Here is a 24,483-nt window from a genome sequence, read left to right as displayed (position 1 = left end):
AAGAAACGTCGGGCGTCGTGCTTCAAACTGATTCTCTTTCAGACGAGAGCTCCCCTATTCCATTCCTGGGCATTCCAGATTTTCGACTGTGGCCTCGTCAATTCCCGCTTTAACAAGCATGAGAATGTCTTCCATTGGCAGCTCCATTCGCTTGTAATCGCAAATATCCTTCACCTGTTTCGGCGACAGGATGACTGTATCAGTGGACTGGGCGGGACACTTGTTCATGACCCTCGTCACTGCACCAGACGACAGGTTCACTGAGCTCATGACCGATATCTGCGCTGCAGTCTTGCCCATGTCGTTGTTTAGACACACTGTTGCTTGGAGAGTGTTGCTGTTTGCTCGACACTCCAGGTCAAAGCCCTCGTCCGCTGCCGCTGATTTCAGGGACTCCTCCAAGTTTGCTTTGGTCGTGTAAGGACGATTGTTGGTGTCCATGCAGAAAACACTGACAAAGTAATGTTCTCGGATGAGGTCTTCTTTGGATTTGGTGCCTTCTCTGCAGCCGTTGATCACCTAGGTGGGAGAAAATGGGAAATTTAAACTCCCTTACAACAGAGCATAACCAGGAAGGGCCAATCTCCGTCCTGCTAAGGCAACAATAAGGAAGAGGAAAACAAAATTAACCACAACAACAGCAACAACACTAATGTTAATTAATCACTGCGACAACTTGGAAGACATGACAAAAATAACGATAATAAATACAACAGCAATGTTCTGATTATAACTGCCTATTATATGATCATCAACATCGCACGCATCATACCTCGGGAACCCAGGGCATCGATCTCACATGCACGAGAACAAGGCGGAGCAAGGCCGGCCGGAGGGGGGAGGAGAGAAGAGAAAGAAACTCCCTCCCGTCGCCTGGTAACCCTGCCTTAGACGCCCTGGAAATCCGAGGATGGCATCATTAAGGCAGCATTGTCGAAACGTCGTAAAATAAATATTCAAAGCTTATGAACATCTAAATGCTTGACCTTGTCAAGGTAACAAGCCATGACGAACTGCAGGGTCTTCATACATTGGTCTGTCACTTGGTTTATCTGTTTCGTTAGATTAGGAAGCTGATCCAGTGAGTTTAATCCCTTCAGGTTGCTCACCAGATTTGGAATGAGTGTCTGGCATATGCTGTAATCCCATGTCCTAGTAACTGACCGGTCCATGCCGGCGACTACATTATTCACACCGTTGAGAGCGTTATGTAGAAGTTGATTGTGAGCATCTGGTATTACCTGCTCGAGAAACTGCAAACAACAGAATTTGTACTTATTATATAATACCTGAAGGGCACTTGAAGATTCTCACTCAGGACTTGATCAAGACAGTCACAATGAAATTTTTCTAAGCTCTTGTGTACATTAGAAACGACCCAAATAAGAAAGCATTTATAAAGAGTCCTAAATAAAAAGAATAAAAATCTCTGATTCATAGCTAGAAGGAAGCTGTGCTGAAGTAGACTCTGTCAGCTGCAACATTGTCATTATAGCAGAATGATAAATACAAGAAAGCAACCATTTCTGTCAGCTGGTCTTGTAAAGTTATTGCGATATTTTTTTAATATGATTTTTAAATTAGGTATAAAACTTTCTTTTTAAAAGATATACATCATCAACTTACTGCGGTTTCCAGTGTCTTGGTGAACAGCTTTAGGTCATTCACTTCAGATCAGATTGTCATTATAGCAGAATGATAAATACAAGAAAGCAACCATTTCTGTCAGCTGGTCTTGTAAAGTTATTGCGATATTTTTTTAATATGATTTTTAAATTAGGTATAAAACTTTCTTTTTAAAAGATATACATCATCAACTTACTGCGGTTTCCAGTGTCTTGGTGAACAGCTTTAGGTCATTCTCGGTTTTCGTCAGATCACTTCGTGCCTTTTCGAAATCCCTGAGTGTCCGTTTGGCCTCGTTTGACTTGTCATTGCATTTGACAATTGTGTTGATGATGTTATACAAGTCAAACACTACGAAATGGAAATAGAGATATGTGTTATGTTTTGAAAGATGTAATTTTTTTTTCTTGCGTAATGATTTTTTGTTCTTTTCTCCCTCTAAATGACTGCACTGCCTTCTGTTTCTTACACCCTCTATCATGCATCCCTTCCCTTCAGCTATATAATCTTCTTTCTTCCATATCTCACTTTCTTTTCTAATTTCATCTTTCTACTTCCTTTTCTTACTTTCATCTTCTTTTTCCTGTTTTCCATATTTTATTATTCATTCCTTATATTTGTTGTTTGTGGTCTTTGTGCTCACCTATTCCTAGGGCCGAAAGGACAGCTCCTCCAATCTTGAAGAATTTAAAGAACTTCAGCATCTTGGTACTTTTGGCACCGAAACGCGACACTGCTGTTGCTTTGAGGAATGCTTTTGCTCCATTGTCAGTGAAACCCAGAAGCTTCTGAGCTTTGGACGCCTGGAACAACTTCGCTGCATGCTTTGCCTTCAACACTTCTGTTAACAGAACAATGACCGTGCCTTGTACAACTTCTCTATCTTGTGTACGCCTACCTTTCCAATCAGCTTTGTAGTTTCTACCTTGTACCCCATGCAAGCCTAGCTTTCATAACTTATCAGCCTTTTTCGTTTCACCTTTCATATCTTATCGGTCAGCCATATACGCCTATCTTTCTTATTTTTGAAAGCAATAGATGCCTGCCTTACCTATCTTGTCAACCTTGTACATCTACTTTTCTTTTATTGCCGTATACTTCTACTTTTCCTATGTTGTCAACCTGATATACGCCTAACTTTTCATATTCTGTAAGCAGTATACGCCTACATTTCCTATTTTGAAAGCCTTGTACGGCTTCTATTCCTATCCTAAATGTCATATTCGCCTACCTTTCCTAACTTGCAAGCAATATACCCCTACCTTGCCTATCTTGTAAGCAATATACGCCTACCTTCCCTATCGTGTAATCCATAAACGTCTGCCTTTTCTATCTTTTAAGCAATATACGCTACCTTTCCTATCTTTTAAGCAATATACGACTACCATTCCTATCTTGTAAGCAATATACGCCTACCATTCCTATCTTGTAAGCAATATACGCCTATCATTCCTATCTTGTAAGCAATATACGCCTACCATTCCTATCTTGTAAGCAATATACGCCTACTTTTCCTATCTTGTATGCAATATACGCCTACTATTCCTATCTTGTAAGCAATATACGCCTACCATTCCTATCTTGTAAGCAATATACGCCTACCATTCCTATTTTGTAAGCAATATATGCCTATCATTCCTATCTTGTAAGCAATATACGCCTACCATTCCTATCTTGTAAGCAATATACGCCTACCATGCCTATCTTGTAAGCAATATACGCCTACTTTTCCTATCTTGTAAGCAATATACGCCTACCATTCCTATCTTGTAAGCAATATACGTCTATCATTCCTATCTTGTAAGCAATATACGCCTACCTTCCCTATCTTATAAGCCTTGTACGCTTTTGTTGTGATGAGTTCTAGTCCCAATATTCCTACACCGGTTGTCCATGACATGACGAGCTTCACGGTTCTCTGCGTCGCGTCCACGTTCTTTTCAACATCACCAAGCGTCATCTGATCAATTCCCTTTGTGGAACTTTCAGACTGTTCCTGGGTAAACAAAGATGTAAAGAATGAGATGGAAATAAGTCGCAGGAGCGTAGCAAGGAGCTAGCGTATTACCACCCTCAGGACGTGACACCGCCTTGTTCATTCCTTCCTACTACGGCAAACCGTGGATACGGTAATGGGGTAAAAGTTCTATTTTATGCCGGTGTTTTTTTTAATTAAGACTGCCATCCTTGAAATAAAACACTGCAATTTAACTTTGCAAAAATCCTTGCGTCATCATCACCAGACAAGATAAAGTGATTAGGTGTGATTGTCGAAACTCTTGAAATTGCATGCAGTTTTCTGCACCAGCAGCTAACTGCAAGAAGTTGTTTGATTATTTTAAATCGGTTTTAAAGTCTAGCATGTGAGCAAATCCGTATTTAGGGGGAGGACTATTTTGAGGGGTAGTCGCTTATGAAGTCATTATAACCGTTACTGAGCGTGTCAGATCATATCGACTGCGTAGATAAGAGGTGGTCCTTCTCGCTGCCTTTTCGCATACCCTAGATAGTGAGGTTAGATTTACGAAATTCATACCTCCAGTACTCTGATCTTTTTTGTCATTCCTTCTTTAAGTCTAGGGTCCATGGTTCCTATGATTTCCTCTTGAATTGCTACAATTCGTTCAACTTCCGTCCCAGATAGCTGAAGTGCCTCGTAGAATGCATCTATGGTATCTCTTTTACTTATAGCTGAAAACAGGGTTGTATTAATATGAATTCGACTCAGGAATGGGACTAGTCTTATCCACAAGCATTTGTTATGATAACAAATAAGACGACTGGAAACTGGAAGGTATTGAATTGGACTTCCTGTGTACGAGTGACTGTTTGACCCCAGTCCCCTGATCCAACTACCTCACGTCCCAGTCAACCCGTAACACAGGGAGACCAAAACCCTCTTCGTGCCTTTTTACCTTTGCCCCATAGGTTGCCTGTGGAGGAGGCCCAGCTTAAGAGCTTCTCATTAAAGAATGTCGTAAGCCACTCATTTGGTATTTTTTTAAAAATAGACAGCGATACTGCAATACGATTCATGTCTGGTCAAGGGTCACAGCTTAGAATTTTTTTTTAGGAGGGAGGAAAAACCGAAGAGCCCGGACCGGGTTTTAAGCCGGGCACCCTGTGTAGAGAGTCGCCGGCACTACAGAGCGACGCTATTGGACGCTCAATTCATCAGAGCTCCAATAAGATTAACATGCGCGTACCTTCCTTTATAGCAGCATCGGCCTTTGTGGCTCTGTCTTTAATTGCGGCTTTTTCGCGATTGAATCTTTCCTCAAATCCGCAGAGCGAGCTGAACCCCAGCCCGCAGCACCCGGCAAGGTCAAGGTCATAGATTGTTTCCACGACTGTGGCAGCGATAGTTGTGACAGTTGCGACGATAAAAATGAGAGTGAAAATAAAACCTGGAAATGAAGGAAAATGGGAATAAAAATAAAACCAAGAACAGGATGAAAATGACAATGAAAACAAAATCTAGAATTGGACAAAAATGCGAGAGAAATAAAACCAAGAGTGGGACGAAAATGAAAGTGAAAATATAATCAATAATGGGATAAAAATTAGAGCGAAAATAAAACCTAAAATGGGATGAATGATAAACCAGCGTTTTAAGCTGGTTTAGTTGGCCAAGTTTTTGTTTTCTGGTCATCCGAGCGTGTTGGCTTAAGCAATGCTGTCTGAGATTGGCACTCATTACACGGGGCTTTAGCCTTAAACCTCGTGACCAGTTGGCAATTATGCCTTTCTAGTTGCTGCGAATAAAATGTTCACTCACGTTTTTGAGCCTGTGCGTGTCTTGCAATACCAGAAGTGGAATCTGAAATTAATAGCGAGGAGAATAGGAACGTGTTCATCTCTATAAATTTTTCTGAAATACATGAATGAACGATCTTACTTATCATACTTACTTCTGTGTGGCGCTGCTACAGATCGCCTCGAGAAGTGCCTTTCATAGTGCTCACGAAGTTCTTTTGAAAAATGAGAATATGGATGGATAATACTATTAATATTATAAAATAACAAGCCTCTGCTGATATGATTCACAGCTGATAAGGGAGTTGCGGTAACACTGTGAGTGGGTGGGAGGAATAGTTAAAGAAATCTTGAATAACCATATAAAGCGTGGCGGTCCCCCGTTTTCTTGATGTTTCGGCATCGCGCGAACACTCCCCCCACCCCCCTCCCAGTATTTCGATGCCCCGTGCAATGATATGAATGCAATGATAGGCTAGGAGCCGTACCCAGGACTTTTTCTTGGAGGTGTGCGAACTAAAGAAAAAAGTGTACCTTATTTTTCCTGGGGGGGTCTGCTAAAAATTTGTCCATCCCCGAAAGAAAAAGGAAATTTTTATGCCATTTCAGTATCTCAACTAGACGTCTGTTTCCGGATTTGGCTACAAAAAAATAGATTTTTTAAATCGTTTTTTTATAGATTTATTATATACAAGAATGATCTAGAATGCTATTTTTATCGTATTCGCTTATGCTTTATAGCTTTGTCTACAAATAGCACATTTAAAGCGAACCGGAAGTGGACTTTCCGCCGTTGTGGAGGTAGCAAACGCACCCCCCACAACCCCCTGGGTACGGGCCTGTATTGTCTGCTCAAATCCAAGACAACGGCCGATGAGTCGATAGATCAAGTGCCCCGTGCTTTCAACCCCCCCCCCCACACACACACACACACCAGAACCCCACCCACAGTACCCTACTCACCAGTACCCTATTCACCAGTACCCCACCCACCAGTACCCCACCCACCAGTACCCCACCCACCAGAACCCCACCCACCAGTACCCCACCCACAAGTACCCCACCCACCAGTACCCTACTCACCAGTATCCCACCCACCAGTACCCCACCTACCAGTACCCTACTCACAAGTATCCCACCCACCAGTACCCCACCAACCAGTACCCACCCCACCAGTTTCCCACCAACCAGTACCCCACCCACCAGTACCCTACTCACCAGTATCCCACCCACCAGTACCCCACCCACCAGAACCCCACACACCAGTATCCCACCCACCAGTACCCCACCCACCAGAACCCCACCCACCAGTACCCCACCCACCAGTACCCTACCCACCAGTACCCCACCCACCAGTATCCCATCCACCTGTACCCCACCCACCAGTATCCCATCCACCTGTACCCCACCCACCAGTAGCCTACCCACCAGAACTCCACCCACCAGAACCCCACTCACCAGTATCCCACCCACCAGTACCCCACCCACCAGAACCCCACTCACCAGTATCCCACCCACCAGTACCCCACCCACCAGAACCCCACCCACCAGTACCCCACCAACCAGTACCCCACCTACCAGTACCCCACCCACCAGTACCCCACCCACCAGAACCCCACTCACCAGTATCCCACCCACCAGTACCCCACCCACCAGAACCCCACCCACCAGTACCCCACCAACCAGTACCCCACCCACCAGTACCCCACCCACCAGTACCCCACCCACTAGTACCCCACCCACCAGTACCCCACCCACCAGTACCCCACCCACCAGTACCCCACCAACCAGTACCCCACCCACCAGTACCCTACTCACCAGTATCCCACCCACCAGTACCCCACCCACCAGAACCCCACTCACCAGTATCCCACCCACCAGTACCCCACCCACCAGAACCCCACCCACCAGTACCCCACCCACCAGTACCCCACCCACCAGTACCCCATCCACCAGTACCCCACCCACCAGTACCCTACTCAGAAGTATCCCACCCACCAGTACCCTACTCACCAGTATCCCACCCACCAGTACCCCACCCACCAGTACCCCACCCACCAGTACCCCACCCACCAGTACCCCACCCACCAGTACCCTACTCACCAGTACCCCACCCACCAGTACCCCACCCACCAGGACCCCACCCACCAGTACCCTACTCACCAGAATCCCACCCACCAGTACCCACCCACCAGAACCCCACCCACCAGTACCCCATCCACCAGTAGCCTACTCACCAGTACCCCACCCACCAGTAACCCACCCACCAGTAATAATAATAATAATAATAATAATAATAATAATAATAATAATAATAATAATAATAATAATAATAATAATAATAATAATAATAATAATAATAATAATAATAATAATAATAATAAAAATCGCACACTAACAAAATTATTAAACCTGTCTGTATTTCCTAACCTATCGGTACGCATGTAGCCAGACCGGAGTGAGTAGCTATGGTTGACTTCTGTAGCTTTAGGAATGATATAGTTTAGAGGAGGCGATATCTTCGCTTTGGTGACAAAACTCTCACAGAGGCTATCACGACGAGCAGATAAGATAAGCAGATAAAGTACCCCACCCACCAGTACCCCACCCACCAGTACCTACTCACCCTGCTCGCTTTCTCGTTCCCGCAGAGCTCGTGCGAAGTTCACATGTTGCTGGTACAACTGACTCGCGTTGATCACGTGGTGACCCATGACCAATGCGCACAGGAAGAGCGCCCATCTCCACGTGGTTCGCATTCTGGCAAGTCTATCAAATAAATGGCACGACATGATTTTATTTCTGCTTTTTTTCTCATTTATTTGCATCACATTTTTTTACTGGCAGTCCATGGCATGTAGTTTGTATCAGGGTGCGTTCGATTGACCGGAAAAAGAAAACTTGGAAAAAAAACGGAAAGATCGTTGGATTGATTTGTTTTCTAATTCCGGAAAACTTGGAATGTTTTCTTTTAGGGTCAATCGAACGCACCCTTAGCCCTATTCAGACTGGGGATGGGGAGCTCTTTAAGCTCCCCCTCCGGAAAAACTTCTGAACCATAGAAGCTAAGGGGCTAAAACTTGGTGACTTTTCCTAAAATCTATCTGCGGACGTTTTGATGCCTTTGACATGTCGATGAGACGCTCCATGTTACCATGGCAACCGTTTTTTCACACATAGGTTTCCCAAAAACTAAAAAGTAGCGATTTTTTTTGGTCCTGTTTCTCAGATTTAAATACTTCTTTTGACTTTATAAGTTTGTTTAGATGAAAAGTTTCACAACAGCGCTAGAATTGTTTTACCTCGGATATTTCGGGGTAGGGGTGGGTAAATTTTGCTCTCGCAAAGCTTGGTTAAAATGTCACTAGATTTACTAGATGACACTATAAAAGCTAATATTATGCATTTATTATTACTATGAGCAGTAATACATGCATGTAAATACTTTTTTTGCAATAATTACAGATTATTTTCATAAGAATCCAAGATGGCGGACCAAAGATGGCGAAAATTCTTAAAAAAAATTGATTATAAACGTTTTTATAGCCTTTTTGCATTTTAAAGCCGTTAAAACGTTGACTTTGACATATGTAAATGATATAAAATGATTTCAACCCGATATCTGATTAGGCAATATTTGAAAGAATTTCTAGACATCGTATTTATGACGTCATTGCGACCACACCCAAAAAAGGGCGTGGCGATTCTTTACATGCCGGTGATCATTGTCTGTAAGTTTGATGCTGATAGCATAAGCGGTTCATGAAATATAGAGGGGAAGCCCTTTTAGCCCCCCCCCCCCCCCTCAGTCACAGACAGCTTAAAATAGCTCAGTCTGAATAGGGTTAGAAATCTATTTTCAATAACTCTAAAAATCGCATAGTACACCCCCAAATATAAAGTATTCAAATTTAAGAATTTCACCCCATTTTATCGTTACCGGTAACATTCGATCATTAACCTATCGTTATTCATATGTGTGCAAGAAACATTGAACGCCTTATTGCTTTTTGTAATGTTATAAATACAGGCCCGTACTCAGGATTTGGGGGGGGGGGGGGGGGGTGGGACAAAATCCGAAAAAAGCAATTTTTTTCTGGGGGTAAGAGAAAGCTCGTCTATTGCGAACCGGAAGAGGACTTTCCCCTGTTGTGGGGGGAGGGGGGGGGGGCAAACGAACCCGCTGCACCCCCTCCGCCTCTGGGTACACGCGGGCTTGAAATAGACCTTCAAGCATTTTTGTTTCTTTGTAGGGTTGTTCTTACAAGTTCGTTTAGTAGGCTTGTTGAAGTCCTAAGTGTAATAACTGGCTTTTAATGTCATAACGGTTCTTAGCTTAATAACAACTGGCTCTTAATGTAATAACTGGCTCATAGCGTAATACCAAGTGGCACTTAATGTGATTATGGCTCCTAGCGTAATAAGGTAATTATAAGATTAATAATATTAATTAATAAGATTTGAAATAGGTGATCAAAGAAAGAAAAGGCTTAGATTACTTTCAAAAATGCTATGATAAAAGTTATTATAATAAAAAGGCAAATATACATTTGCAATGTATTGATTAAAAAAAGCTATCACAACAAATTTGATGAAAATCTAAATTAAGATTGTTCAATTTCAAAGTCCTTCTTCAAAATAGATGACATGGATAAAAAAAAGTCATTTTGCAATATGAGAGCAATAAATAATTTCATCTACCCTTTTTTAGGGATCTTTCAACAAGGACACCTAAAATTGGATTATCAAAAGTCGCTAAGTAAAAGTCAAGTTATTGTTTTCATTCAATGTTTTAAGACAAAAAAACGGCAAGAAATATCGCCATCTTATGGTTTTATACTACATTTTTACCAAACTTTAAATAAAAACACTGCATTCCTTCCCCAAAGTCTAAGTGAGTTCCGCGTACCTCCTGCGACGTCTTGAAAAACTTAAGTGACCCTTTTCTGTTTTTGCTACTTACGATACCTCTAATACCAAACAACAATAAAATATTGATAATCTATTAATCATACAACTCAACACGGGTACATTGACACCATTGACACCAACAATGGCTTTTGCTGGTTCAGCGAAGGGGGGATGGCTTGTTGCATTTTTTCGAATTCAAGGATTTGCTTTCGCATACATTAGGGGTATTTTACTCTTGATACTCTCTTCTGTTCATCTCCACTGTTTCAGGGTATTTTTTCTCTTCGTCGATGCGAATAGGATCAAATAATATATTCTCCTAACCCACATCCTCCAAAGACCACCTGACAATGGGCGGATCTTTCCGAAACCAAAATGATTAGTGAACCCACTCAAATGGGTTATTGTACAATGACCTCGACTCTCCCCGCAAGCTCGAGTATTCTTTTTTTAAGTAAAAATTTTTTAAAGTAAAATTTCCCGATTTCTCACATTCGTAGTTCTCGACACAAAACATTCGGATTTTTTTTTGCCACAGAATTCATTTATAGAATTGTCTAATTCGAAAAGGGTTTTGTTTGTGGGGGGGGGGGGGGGGGGGGGGCTTGATATCATGAACAATCTTGATTTCATTCATAATATCGTAATGACAAATCAAGTCTGTTTTATTCAAGTCAATTATTCTGTTTTACATTTTTCAATGGTTCCATATAACTAGTGATGTTTTATAATATTTTTTTCCATTGTGCATTCTCGGCTCTCTCTTTCCGTTGTCTCGTACATACCATAATCGAGAACATTTCCCCTAACAAGTCAATGAGTTCACATAATTTTACTATGTTATCTACTTCATTGTTCTACTTCAGAAGGTCTGTCTCTTAGACTAAAACCTCCCTCTATTCCATTCCTGGGCATTCCAGATTTTCGACTGTGGCCTCGTCAATTCCCGCTTCAACAAGCATGAGAATGTCTTCCATTGGCAGCTCCATTCGCTTGTAATCGCAAATTTCCTTCACCTGTTTCGGCGACAGGACGACTGTATCAGTGCCCTGGGCTGGACACTTGTTCATGATCCTCGTCACTGCACCAGACGACAGGTTCACTGAGCTCATGACCGATATCTGCGCTGCAGTCTTGCCCATGTCCTTGTTTAGACACACTGTTGCCCGGACGGTGGCGCTGTTCGCTCGACACTCCAGGTCAAAGCCTTCGTCCGCTGCCGCTCTTTTCAGGGATTCCTTCACATCATCTTTAGTAGCGTATGGCCGGCCGTTGTTATCGACACACATGAAACTTGAATATGGAAGTAATGTGGCTTTGTAGAGGTTTTCAAAAGTGTCTGCCCCCTCTCTGCATCCGTTGATTACCTAGTTGAAATATAGAAGAATTATAATGATTAACTATATTGGAGTACTTGTCTCATCAACTTCTTTTCCTCATCATTTACATCATTCTATACGTCCCGTGTAGCATGATGATAAAAGCACATGATAGTAGACAATATGATAATTAAGTAAGGGTTATTGACATCATTATCTTACCTAGATTTTTATTTGTGTGAAAGCATATCCATGTCATTAACTCATTTTTAATTCAAGTAAGCTTAAATCATGTTCATCGTATAGTAACCCATTCCCATCCAATTGATATACCATCAAAGGAGAATATTTTTTTTATTACTTAAAAGAGCGGTGGTCATTTAACGAGCCTGGATGTTTATTACTGGTTTTTTTTTTCATGATTTGTTTTCGTAGCTTTAAAAACAACTCTCTTCAGCCGTGTCCCTCAACGAATTTCAATCAACCACTCATACTTTATTATTGTTTACAATTAAATATACATCGGTGTATTTGTAAGAAAATATAACCACCCACGGTTTAAGTTTAATAACTTATTATAACGATTTTCATTGTGAGCATCTCAGTCACTTTCTTGATTGAACTGATGGAAATGGATTCTTTGAGTAAGTCAGTATTGACTTTGACTTTGATTATTACTCCTATAAATAGCTTTCGCTAATACTAGGAGACCGATTCCTCGGTAAGTAAGCACTGTCACTGGGGGTGGTCACTGCCAGAGGGTTTATTGCGTCCCCAGTGGTTCTTTTACGTCCCTTCGGTTCAGGTTAATGTAGTGCAGCTTGAAGAGACGGGACCTCCGGTTTAGTGTCCTTATCCGAGAAGACTGGAAACACGGGAGAATAACTTCAACTCACTTGTGACAAATTCGATTCAAGGCAGGAACCCGGAAAAAATCCCCAGTTTAAGCCAGGATTCGAACCTGGGCCACAGCGGTGAGAGGCCGACGCGCTAACACACTAGGCCACCCGTGCGTAAAATGGCGGATGATTGGCATTCTCTAACACAATTCGCTCACCTCTGTGATCATCTTCATTTTGCCGAGGTAACAGGCCATCATGAACTGCAGCGTCTTCATACAACTATCTGTCACGTCGGTAATTTGTGCTGTAAGGCTAGGAAGCTGCTCTAACGAGGACAAATCCCCAAGATTATTGACCAAACTTGGGATCTTATTCTGGCAGGCTTTGTAATCCCAGGTCCTCGTAACGGTCTGGTCCATACCAGAAATGATGTTTTTGACCCCGTTGAGGGCGTTATGTAAGAGTTGGTTGTGAGCGTCTGGCTGGACTTGCTGCAGAAACTGAACGGGATGGAGGGGAAATGTTAGAATAGTTTTCTTACATAACGATCTGTTTATGACAAGCATTTAAAGATTTTAACGGTTTTAACAGAAGCACAGTCGGTCTAAATTTACGATTTAGAATATCATATGCTTATGGCGTAGAACATCGATTTAAGTTTGGATCTGACAAAAGAATACCTAATCAATAAGACCTCCGCGCAGACAGCGAATTTGTATCACTTTTGTGCACATTGGTGTACCTTTCTGTTATAGAGCTTCTATTTGGTAACTTGTGCATTCCCCAGACCTTACTTTTTGAAATAGGTATACGTTCTTTTAAGTAAAACGCACCGCGGCTCGCAGAGTCTGCGTAAACTCCTTTAAGTCATTCTCTGTTTTCGTCAGATCCCTTCGAGCCTTCTCAAAGTCTCTAAGCGATTGCGCGGCCTCGTCGGACTTTCTATCGCACTGGACGAACGTATTAACGATGTTGTAGATATCAAACACTGAATATGGAGAGGAATATCACTATAATGCTACTATGCAAACTTTTTATTTGATAATACAAAAAACACATATGTGAGTGTCGGAACGAGGGCTAGCAAAAGAGCCGGAAAAAGGGAAACAGAGATTCATAGGCCCATTATCTGTATCATGTCGCGTACCCCTCACCCCTTGGCGACCAAAAAATTGGGTCATTTCTTCTTCAGAAATCTTCAAATACTATGCTTTTTCCATGGGATATCTATGACTGCACACACCCTCAGTCAATCCTGGGTACGTGCCTGGTATTGTGTCAGGTAATCTCTCCCTTCTCACTTACCTATTCCTATAGCTGAAAGGACAGCACCTCCAACCTTAAAGAATTTGGCGAATTTAAGCATCTTAGCACTTTTGGCACCGAAACGCGACACTGCTGTTGCTTTGAGGAATGTTTTTGCTCCATCGCTAGTGAAACCAAGAAGCTTCTGTGCTTTGGTCGCCTGGAACAACTTCGCTGCATGCTTTGCCTTCAACACTTTGTAGATCTGCCAACAAAACAATTTCCTTAAAACTCTGTTGAGTTCACTGTCCAATGATTCCGAGGGTTGTACTCCTATCCCCTCTTGTAAGCATGTACATTCGCCTCATGACAGGGAATCCGGAATCCATGAAAAAATGAGCTTTGGAATCCGGAATCCATCCTACTGGAATCCGGGATCCTAACACACAGATCCGGATTCCAAGACTTAAGCTGGAATCCGGAATACAAGAGTCCTGGAAAAGCAAAATGGAATCCGGAATCCATGGAAAAAAACCCACACGGAATCCAGAATCCACACACTAGGATCCGGAGTCCATACACTAGGATCCAGAATCCAGAAGTACATGTATCGTCCCTACCTTGAACCTTTACCATCGTTTCCTTTCCTACTTTTCGAAAACTTAACTTGAGCCATACACGCCCTCCTTTTCTAACATGTCAACCTTATACGCCTATCTATCCGATCTGTAAGAAATGTATACTTTCATATATCTAGTAAGCAATATACGCCTACCTTTCCTATCTTGTAAGCAATATACGCCTTCCTTTTCTATCTTGTAGGCAATATACGCTACCTTTCCTATCTTGTAAGCAATATACGCCTACCTTTTCTATCTTGTAGGCAATATACGCCTACCTTTTCTATCTTGTAAGCAATATACGCCTACTTTTTCTATCTTGTAAGCAATATACGCTACCTTTCCTATCTTGTAAGCAATATACGCCTACCTTTCCTATCTTGTAAGCCTTGTACGCTTTTGTCGTGATGAGTTCTAGTCCCAATACTCCTACACCAGCTGTCCATGACATGACGAGCTTTAAGGTCCTCTGCGTCGCGTCCACGTTGTTTTCCACGTTATTCAGAGTCATTTCCTCGATGCCATTGGTAGCCTTCTCGGCTTGTTCCTTTAAGAAAAACAAACATGCGTTATACGAGCACCAAACTTTATTTGAAATAGGGTTGGTTGTTTTTAAGATGAGATCTATCGGTCTCATCTTTATCTATTGATTTTGAGATTGTGTGTTTATGTATACTAGTGTGTCCCCGTGAAATTTCACGTTTAAGGGGCAACTCGCAAGCTGGTTCTAGGAAATTTTAATAATATATATAATATATGAAGAAGTTTGTAAAAAACCAAGGTGAAATCTTTCAGATTACTTCGCCCAAGCATAATAAGTTTGAACAAAAAACAACTTTCCCTTTAAGGGATTCTATGTACAGCTGTAGCATATTGTTTGTTTGTTTTTTCTGGGGGGGTGGGGGGCACGATACAGAAACATCAAGAAAATATATATAGCCCCTTCTTATGATTTTTGGAAATATTGGGGGGCGGGCACGTGCCCCTAGTTCCCCCTACTCGGCCCTCTTAGAGTTATTTATGTATTTTAAAGGTTTGAGAAGAGGTACAGCCTAGTCCAAAACGTAGAAGTACTATTTTCAATTCATTTAGAGCTCGGTGTGAGCCGTTCAAACCGCAAATTGATAATTTAACACTCCTGGAAGCTTACTTATTTCGCATGATTTTGACCGCTTTTGTGTTAAAGACGCATTGTCAATAGTTTACTTTCGAGTCCGAGACATTTAACAGGCCATCCGCTCTAAATTATCAATAACATCCTCTAAACTTCTAATAGAGACACTGCATTCAATATTTTGAAATATTTTTCGCGTTAATCGTTAAAAATCATCGGAGATTGTTACGTAGTCGACCGGAAGTAAACTGGTGACAATGCGGATATAAGCATAAAGGTTTTTCATCGTCTTCAAGCATGGGCTATAGGATAATTGGACCCCGAAATGAACTCTAATGTCTGGTTAGTGTTGAATAAATAACGTATCCCTACTTCAAGTGGATGTATTTGCCTTGTTTTCGCACGTACAGCCAGCTCTGTCCCTACGAGCTTGCGACCTTTCAAACGACGCGCTGTGTTACCGCCGCCGCCAATGGGGAAGAGAAAAAACGCGCCGCTGGGGGTCGAGTTACTTATTTACGAGCAACATTTTTGGTTATCTTGGTTTTTGGTTTTCTTGCATCTTCGTTTTCTTGTAGCACATTCATGCAGCTGCTTTCCACAGGAAACCCAAAAAAGTTCTTCCGAGCAAGTCAGCGCTCAATCACAATTAAAATTAATCTAATTGGTGATAAAATGATGGAGAAGTAAACAAAAAAAACTAAACAATAAATAAAAAGTAAAAACAATTGTAAAAAATATAAAAAAAACCTTTTCACCAAGGATCGAACCAGATAATCACGGAAGCAAAAGGTAAGAAAATAAAACATACATCCGCTGAATCTCCGTATGGCAGCTAAAGCTTTACGGCTAGGCTGGAGATTTCGGCCCCAACACAGCTATCTAGCGAACTCTGTAACACACAGGTATTGCGCATGAGGCCATAACCAGGTTCCTAGCCCTTAAGACCTCAGGCTTATACGGTTACGCTACACACAGCTCGCTGTAACATAGAGTGAAAAATATTGAGGTCTATTTCGGCGCCTTTGGTCTCTTGGGAGGGACTATCCTATAGCAGCGGTGTATTCGTCATGTACGAGAACACACCTATTTCAATATAGGTTGTCAGTGCAAATGGCAGTTCTACGACCAAAAGTAACCATGCGTCTCGAAGAATATGAATAAATCAAAACAATTATTCATTAAAGGTTACCAATGCTTGGCTCTGACATTGCTGGACTTTACTTAAAGCCTTTAATTTTACGAATAATTAGTACCCATAAGCCATTTGCCATTTGCACTGACAACATCTTTCGTGAAATAAGTGTATGTGTTTAAGACAACAAAAGTCAACTAAGGCTAAGTTCAAACGTCGTATTATCCATGAGCCGTATTCAATGCAAATGCATGCAAAAGAATCAGGTCGATTGTTTTGTCTCCAAGTCCATGCATTTGCATTGAATATGGCTCATGGATAATACGACGTTTGAACTTAGCCTAAGAGAGCAAATACTGACGGGACTAGAAATTCACGTTTTTACCAAATTGGCTTTCTGAAAGTGTGCCTTAGAGCAGCTTTAACATGAAAAACATACGGTATTTCTAGGTTAAATCTCAGAGAGGTCCCCTAAAAAAATACTCCTAAATTTGGATGTTCTCGCATACAGCGAACTAATACATATAATGAGCTTTAATTCACGAGATTAAAAGAATAAACGTACAAAAAGTTTTTCTATTGTTTTTTTTTTTTCTGGTAGAAAAAACACTAAATAAACGATAAAGAAGACACAAAATGGAAAATGATAAAACTGCGTACGAGTTTGACAAACTGCTAAACTTCACCTGACCAGAGACAACTACAAAAACAAACTGACAACAACACAAAACATAAATGCAAATGGCGTACGATCGTGTAAATTGAAAAGTATGAAATGTAGCAGCGGCAAAGCCTCAATATCAAAGCGTGGATAAAAGCTGTTCTAAGTGAGATATGATAGTAAGGTTAGACTGAAAAGACGTTACAGATTTTATTCCCAGCGAGACAAAGAACATTTGTCATTTGATTGCTGGTGTTTGGAATAGAGGAGTCCGCAACAACTACTGCAATGATATGGTAGAGAAGGTGAAAGTTCGCTTGTTGGCATCAGCTCTATGCTAGGGGGAATCGACTGTTAGTACCGACGCCCTAGTTTTGTACTCGTGGTAAGCAAAAGATAATTTTTCCACCTAACACAAACACCATATTCACTATTAAGCGCCTACCTCAAGAAGTCTGATCTTTTTGGTCATCCCCATTCGGAGCCTTGGGTCCATTGCTTCCAGGATCTCTTCTTGCAGTGAAACAATTCGCTCCACCTCCTCGCCGGAACGCTGCAGCGCGTTGTAAAACTCATCAATGTTATCTCTTGTCTTGATGGCTAGACAAAGGATATAATAATCACCAATTATATCTCTTGTCTATCTCAGCAACAAATTCACTTAGTGCCCCCCTTCCCTCTGGTTTTACAGCCCCCATCCTTGTAATTATTCCACAGTCCCTCATCATGGTATATTATAAAAAGGCCTACCTTTTTCTATTCTATCATCAAGATTTTTAGCTCTCGTTTCAATTTCCCTTTTTTGGGTATTAAACTTTTCCTCAAAATTACACAACGATTTGTAATGCAGTCCACAGCAACCAGCAAGGTCATAGATCGTCTCGACTGTTGTGGCGGCGACAGCGGTGACGACAGAGACGATAAATATCAGAGTGAAAATAAACCCTGAAATGGAAAGGATGACGTTAATTTGAGCCAACTATCACTGGCGAGCGGCATAAATACCTTCCCAGCTGAACAAAGTGTGTATTAGGCTTCAAAATGATATGGCAAAGAGAGTTCAGATACAGCCATGAAGACAGTTGAAGTAGACAAAACAGTACTCTAAGCAGCACACGGTGTTACCATGCCCGCAGCTGGCCGTATCTAGGAAGAAGCACCCATCCATCTGTAATGGATCAATCTCAGACTCGTTCCCAGTCTTGATCGTGTGCGGAGAAAGGAAAAAAAATGTCGAACAAAGGCTCACGGACAGTGAGAAGCAAGACAATGCAAACGCAATGCATGCTGGACCGTCACAAGAGCTGCCCTCCGGTCCGCCTTCCCGTGGTCCTTTGCGCGACCACGGATCACTCTCTCTTGTGAATATATTTTTTTATCTAAGTGGACCCTCCAACTATTCTCTTGCTACGGGCCTGAGTCAAAGAGTGGGTGCCAAATTGCAAAATATCTGGTCTGACCGAAAATTGGAAATATCCTCTAATGAATATCAGTGAATGTATGTGGACTCTTATGGAATGGGAGTGCTGAGGCAATTTCCCACGCTCCATCCAACTCAAGGGCCCCCAAATGGTCTTTTGCGAGCATCCCGTTTATTTATGCGAGACCGAGCATTTTATGGCGGAAAAAATTGCGCGCTCATGCGAGCATTGGCCGATAACTGCGAGCACATCGAAATTTCGGGAACCATTCGGGGGCCCTAACCAACCCCTCCCTGCCTGCAAATTCTTACTTACGTTTCTGTGCCTGCACGTGTCGTGCAATGCCAGACGTGGAATCTGAAACAAAGGAGTAATAGTCAACCCTGAAACATGTAGAATGTTATACTTACTAATATCAGCACCATCCATGACCCTTCCTTTTCGACCCATGACAGGTAATCCGGAATCCGGAATCCATAAAAAAATGTGACTTTAAATCCGGAATCCATGCTACTGGAATCCGGAATCCACACACTAGGATCCGGAATCCAAGAATTAAGCTGGAATCCGGAATTCAAGAATCCGTAAAAACAAAAATGGAATCCGAATCCATGGGAAAAAAAACCATGGAATCTGGAATGCACACACTAGGATCCAGAATCCAGAACCCTATTGGAGAACCTGTCATGGGCGACTCCCTACTCACTTCTGTGCGATGCTACAAACGATCGTCTGGATAGGTGGTTGGCTGACTGCTCACGAGTCTCTGTAACGGTAACAAAAGCATGAATGGCCTCAAAAAACCGCATCTTACGTGCTAGGCGGTACGGTTTTTCATTTCAAAGAAGCCGAATAACGATATATTGTCAAAAACGGGATTTTCCTTGGGAACTGTCCTTACCAACGAGGTCGTTCTTATTCAGATGGTTATTTATATGGGAAATGGGTTGATATTTGACAAACATTCAGTAAGGAATGGCCCACTTTACTTTTGGCGACCAAGGAAGGGGGAGGGGGGGGGGGCGGCGCCTGTCTTACGTGGACTTCTAGCTAACCATAATTCCCTGAGATATCCAAGTCAAAAGATGGCTTAAAACTATTCTCTAGAAAACTCAACGTGACTTAGCGACGAGTTGGAGCTATATTATTCAAGTTCGAGTTGAAATCTCATAGTTCAACGCCTCTCTCACCTCTGGCTTCGCGTTCACGCAGAGCTCTTGCGAAGTTCACTTGTTGCTGGTACAACTGACTCGCGTTGATCACGTGGTGCCCCATGATCAATGCGCACAGGAAGATAACCCATCTCCACGTGGCTAACATCGTAAGAACCTTTAACAAAATACAAGACTGACATGACCCCTCTGGGTAATTATATATATGGTATACGCTTAGGACTTTTCTATGCCAAAACGCAAACTAGAACCGTACAGTGTACGTAGTAACCTCGGGGACCCAGAGCGACCAGTCTTTACGCGAATGCGCGTAAAGACCAAAGAAGGGGAAAAACGTCTTCTGGCCTCCGCGTCTGGGTCCCCGAGAATGTGTACATAGTTTCGACTGAAGGTTGTTTAAAAGATTCAGGCCTGGTAATAAGATCTAAAATTAAAGCATTTGTTTTCGTTAGGAGACAAGTGCAGCGTAAATTATTTCCTTCGTCCAATGGAAACAAAGGAAAAGAGTAAGAGTTCTCATCCTAAGGGACCCGTTTCCTGTCCGCTTAGTGTAAGATTCCAACAGCTTATTAATTTTTTATGCGTTTCCGCTCATCCAGTTTTTTTCATTGGAGTAACCCATCATATAAGAACCTTTTGAATTTTAAGGCTTAGTAGGTTCTTAAAATCCAAAAATTCTTACTACAGTATAGGTTCTTACACGTGGGTTTTGTACTGTATCATTAGCGGGATTTTGATACAATCATTAAAATAAAACTATTAAAATGCCATGCCTTAACTGAAAAATGTCAATAAAATATCTGTATATTGGGTGAAATGATTGTGTTTGATGCGTTAAAAATAGTTGGGTTATATTCCTACAGATCTTTGAACTAGAAATTTAACATTTGAAACTCCGCTAGAAAAATTAAAAGAGGAATGCCTTGCTGTTGAATGCGTAATTTTGGAAACCCCTTGTACTTTTACGCGAATCAATCACTAAGAACACAACAATCAATTCTTCATTCCACACGCCTACTTATTGGTCGATATGTCAAGAAATGAACCTTAAAAGAGCTCGAACATTTGATATTTAGGGGAGATTACGTACCTTTAAGCCGAAGTTGCTTGTTTAAATTTTCCTGAACTTACCTGCTTTGCTAAGGAAAACCCCTTTATATGTTTTACCTGTCTACCAATACCTCATTTATAGATAAAAAATCATAAATTATTCATATTGTGATTGCATCCAACAATACTTAACACTTCACAGATAGCAGGTGGAATCTTTGCACTTTATCTGAGTTCACTGATTCGAATAAACAGGAAAATTCTATTTCATTTATTGATTAAGGGCTGGTTCCTAGAAAGCAGGTTAGCGCTAACCCAGGGGTGAATAAGGCTAATCTTGATATTTGATTGGATAAAAAGGGCATTTATCCCTGGGTTAGCGTTTACATGCTTTCTAGGAATAAAGGAACCGCTCCCATTGTTTGACTAGATATCTATGGATAAAACAGGCCATTATCCAGTCTCTCACTTGACTTGGGCCCTGCTCAGATTGTCCATGCCCCTAGAGTACCCTACATAGTATGGATAAAGTAACCTTACGTCCGTATGAACTATTTCGCTGTCCCTGGCAACAACAAGAGCGAAAAAGGTGCCAAGCAAATTGATAGACATCCCAAGTTCACCATAACTCTTGTTATGCCACGAAATGTAAGACTCGCATGTAATACTAACAAAAAATGTTATAACTTTTGCAGCAAAAATGTTATACTTAAAATGACAAAAAATGTAATAACTTTTGCCACAAAATATAATACTTAAATGGATTTATACCAGAGACGAAGATAGGGTGGAGCGGAATATGATATTATGATGATTATGATATTCATTATGATATTTACCATAATCATTGCATAATTAATTTCAAGAATTAAAATATGATTGTCTTGCTATTGGATGCGTAATTTTGGAAGCGCCTTGTACGTTTACGCAAATCAATAACTAAGAGCACAATGCAATTAAACGGTCAATTCTTCATTCCACACGCCTACTTATTGGTTCATTTTTCAAGAATTGAACCTTAAAAGAGGCCGAACATTTCATATTTAGGGGGGATTAAACCGTACTTAAAAGCCGAAGTTTGCTTGTTTAATTTTTTTTTTTAATTTTAACTTTTTTTTTAATTTTCGTCAGTAATGGTCGGTTCCTAAACTTATCGAATCTCCGAAGTAATTTCCTTAAAAACTCATATGGGCGGTAACAATTTGCTTAGCATTAAAACTTGCCTGTTTTCTAAGGAAAACCCTTTATATGTTTTTCATTGCCTACCAATACCTCATTTGAAGATAAAGAATCATAAATTATTCATATTATATTGTGATTGCAACCAACAATACTTACAACTTCACTGATAGCAGGTGGACTCTTTGCACTTTATCTGAGTTCACTGATTTGAATAAACAGGAAAATTCTATTTCATTTATTGATAAGGGCTGGTTCCTAGGAAGAAGGTTAGCGCTAACCCAGGGATAAATAAGGCTAATCTTGATATTTGATTGGATAAAAAGGGCATTTATCCCTGGGTTAGCGTTCACATGCTTTCTAGGAATAAAGGAACCGCTCCCATTGTTTTACTAGATATCTATGGATAAAACAGGCCATTATCCAGTCTCTCACTTGACTTAGGCCCTGCTCAGATTGTCCATGCCCCTAGAGTACCCTACATAGTATGGATAAAGTAACCTTACGTCCGTATGAACTATTTCGCTGTCCCTGGCAACAACAAGAGCGAAAAAGGTGCCAAGCAAATTGATAGACATCCCAAGTTCACCATAACTCTTGTTATGCCAAGAAATGCAAGACTCGCATGTAATACTAACAAAAAATGTTATAACTTTTGCAGCAAAAATGTTATACTTAAAATGACACAAAATGTAATAACTTTTGCCACAAAATGTAATACTTAAATGAATTTATCCCAGAGACGAAGATAGGGTGGAGTGGACTATGATATTATTATGATTATAATATTTATCATTATCATTCATAACTTGAAAAATTAAAATAGGATTATCTTGCTGTTGAATGCGTAATTTTAGAAGCCCCCCTGTACGTTTACGCAAATCAATCACTTAAAGCACAAAAGATTTAATGAAACTGTCAATTCTCCATTCCACACGCCTACTTATTGGTCCATATGTCAAGAAATGAACCTTAAAAGTGGCGGAACATTTGATATTTATGGGGGATTACGAACCTTAGAGCTTAAGTTTGCTAGTTAGATTTTTTTTTTAATTTTACTCTATTTTTTTTTGGCATTTTCGTTAGTAATGGTCGGTTTCTAAACTCATCGAATCTCGAGGGAATGCCCTAAAATATATGAAATAGGCTGGAGAATTTGTTTGCATTCAAACTCACCTGCTTTTCCAAAGAAAACCCTTTATATGTTTCTCCTTTGGAGATAAACAATCATTAAATATTTATATCATATTGTGATTGCAACCAACAATACCTCACACTTCACAGAAAGCAGGTTGGACTTGTTGCACTTATCTGAGTTCACTGATTTGAATTAACAGAAAGAATCTAATTTATTTCTTGGTTAGGACTAAAAGGGTCCGCTCCCATTGTTTTTAGTAGATCTTTGGGATCTCACATGTGATCTAAACGCGTAGAACAAGGGAGAATGCAACTAAGGCGAGTGCCACGCCCTACAAAATGTAGATGTTACCGTTCATTGCCTGATACTCATAGCGGTAGTAAGGAACCACGATAGCCTCAAGCGTTAGGGAATGCTCTGTTTGCCCTCGTTAGCATTGAGACAGTTCGAGTTTTTTTAGCAAGGCTTTGTTTTTGTTTTTTTCTTTAATGGAAAGGGTCCATTACCGGTAACATGGGAAAAACCAGCGCAAGACGGACACCAGTTATGACTTTCTGCATACGCCTGTCTGAACTAGCGTTCAACCGATGTATCGTTTATCGCGCAGTTAGGTACCAGCTTAACGCGAGTTATGATCCGTGAAAAGTGACATTAACTATGGCCTATGTGAGGTGTCTCACATAGGCCATAGTTGGTAGGCCTATGCAAAAAGAGGAAATTTATCTTGACAAATCACGTGACTTTTTGGGTGGCAAACTCGCGTCTTTTGGCAGCAGATTTAAAAGCAACTTATTCAGCGGTTACGAATCAGCCAGAAAGTTTCTATCGCAAATGCCTTATTTTCATTAAAACATTTTGGTGTCTTTATCTGAGGAAGTGATGTGATTTTTAGTGCGAATCGCATATTTTTAAGGTGTATAAGCAAACGAAGGATCGTCCGAATTATATCACGGATTAAGTGCGTGATAAAATGACAGAAGACAATTAGATTTACGTTCGAGTCGTCTGCTAGTCGGGTAATGTTTTTAGATGTTTTACTCACTTTCGAAGTATTTTTTTCATGCGTTCTGCTGCTATCCGTCTGCTCGAAAAGAAAAATAAATCTCTTTGGACAAACCCCACCCCCCATCCCTTTATAAACAGGCTGGATGGCAGGTTAAAAGACCAGCTTAGGACACCTTCCAGAATTTGCATATTATTCAAATAACAAAACACAAATAAATATGTATTTTTCGGACACGTTTTGCAGTTGCAAGAATATCGCCGTCACTTGGATAAAGTAACGAAGAAAAGT

General features: G+C 41.1%; 2 protein-coding genes across 4 annotated transcripts; both read right to left on the bottom strand.

The window, feature by feature from the left end:
* Window positions 1–985: 985 nt before the first annotated feature.
* LOC116616983 lies at window positions 986–10,358 on the bottom strand. The gene is made up of 9 exons (XM_048722073.1): window positions 10,292–10,358; window positions 8,009–8,151; window positions 5,538–5,597; window positions 5,405–5,446; window positions 4,833–5,033; window positions 4,163–4,317; window positions 3,446–3,622; window positions 1,823–1,977; window positions 986–1,253 (listed from the first exon to the last, which is right to left on the bottom strand). The coding sequence occupies exons 2-8, from the start codon at window positions 8,139–8,141 to the stop codon at window positions 1,873–1,875; spliced, it is 873 nt and encodes a 290-aa protein (XP_048578030.1). The 5' UTR covers window positions 8,142–8,151; window positions 10,292–10,358; the 3' UTR covers window positions 986–1,253; window positions 1,823–1,872.
* Window positions 10,359–10,940: 582 nt separating this feature from the next.
* On the bottom strand, window positions 10,941–23,430 carry LOC5510161. Of its 3 annotated transcripts, none has more exons than XM_032379283.2 (11): window positions 23,228–23,430; window positions 19,841–19,979; window positions 19,357–19,416; window positions 18,966–19,007; window positions 17,980–18,174; window positions 17,675–17,829; window positions 14,690–14,866; window positions 13,760–13,964; window positions 13,288–13,442; window positions 12,670–12,954; window positions 10,941–11,660 (listed from the first exon to the last, which is right to left on the bottom strand). In XM_032379283.2, the coding sequence occupies exons 2-11, from the start codon at window positions 19,968–19,970 to the stop codon at window positions 11,190–11,192; spliced, it is 1,875 nt and encodes a 624-aa protein (XP_032235174.2). In that variant the 5' UTR covers window positions 19,971–19,979; window positions 23,228–23,430; the 3' UTR covers window positions 10,941–11,189. The 3 variants fall into 3 exon arrangements, with proteins under 3 accessions (XP_032235174.2, XP_032235173.2, XP_001630639.2); XM_032379282.2 differs by lacking the exon at window positions 23,228–23,430 and adding an exon at window positions 20,954–21,013; XM_001630589.3 differs by lacking the exon at window positions 23,228–23,430 and adding an exon at window positions 20,913–20,987.
* Window positions 23,431–24,483: the final 1,053 nt, after the last annotated feature.

The sequence above is a fragment of the Nematostella vectensis genome, chromosome 14, assembly GCF_932526225.1.
Source record: "Nematostella vectensis chromosome 14, jaNemVect1.1, whole genome shotgun sequence".
Taxonomy (NCBI): domain Eukaryota; kingdom Metazoa; phylum Cnidaria; class Anthozoa; order Actiniaria; family Edwardsiidae; genus Nematostella; species Nematostella vectensis.
This window is presented reverse-complemented; position numbering and strand designations above follow the sequence as displayed.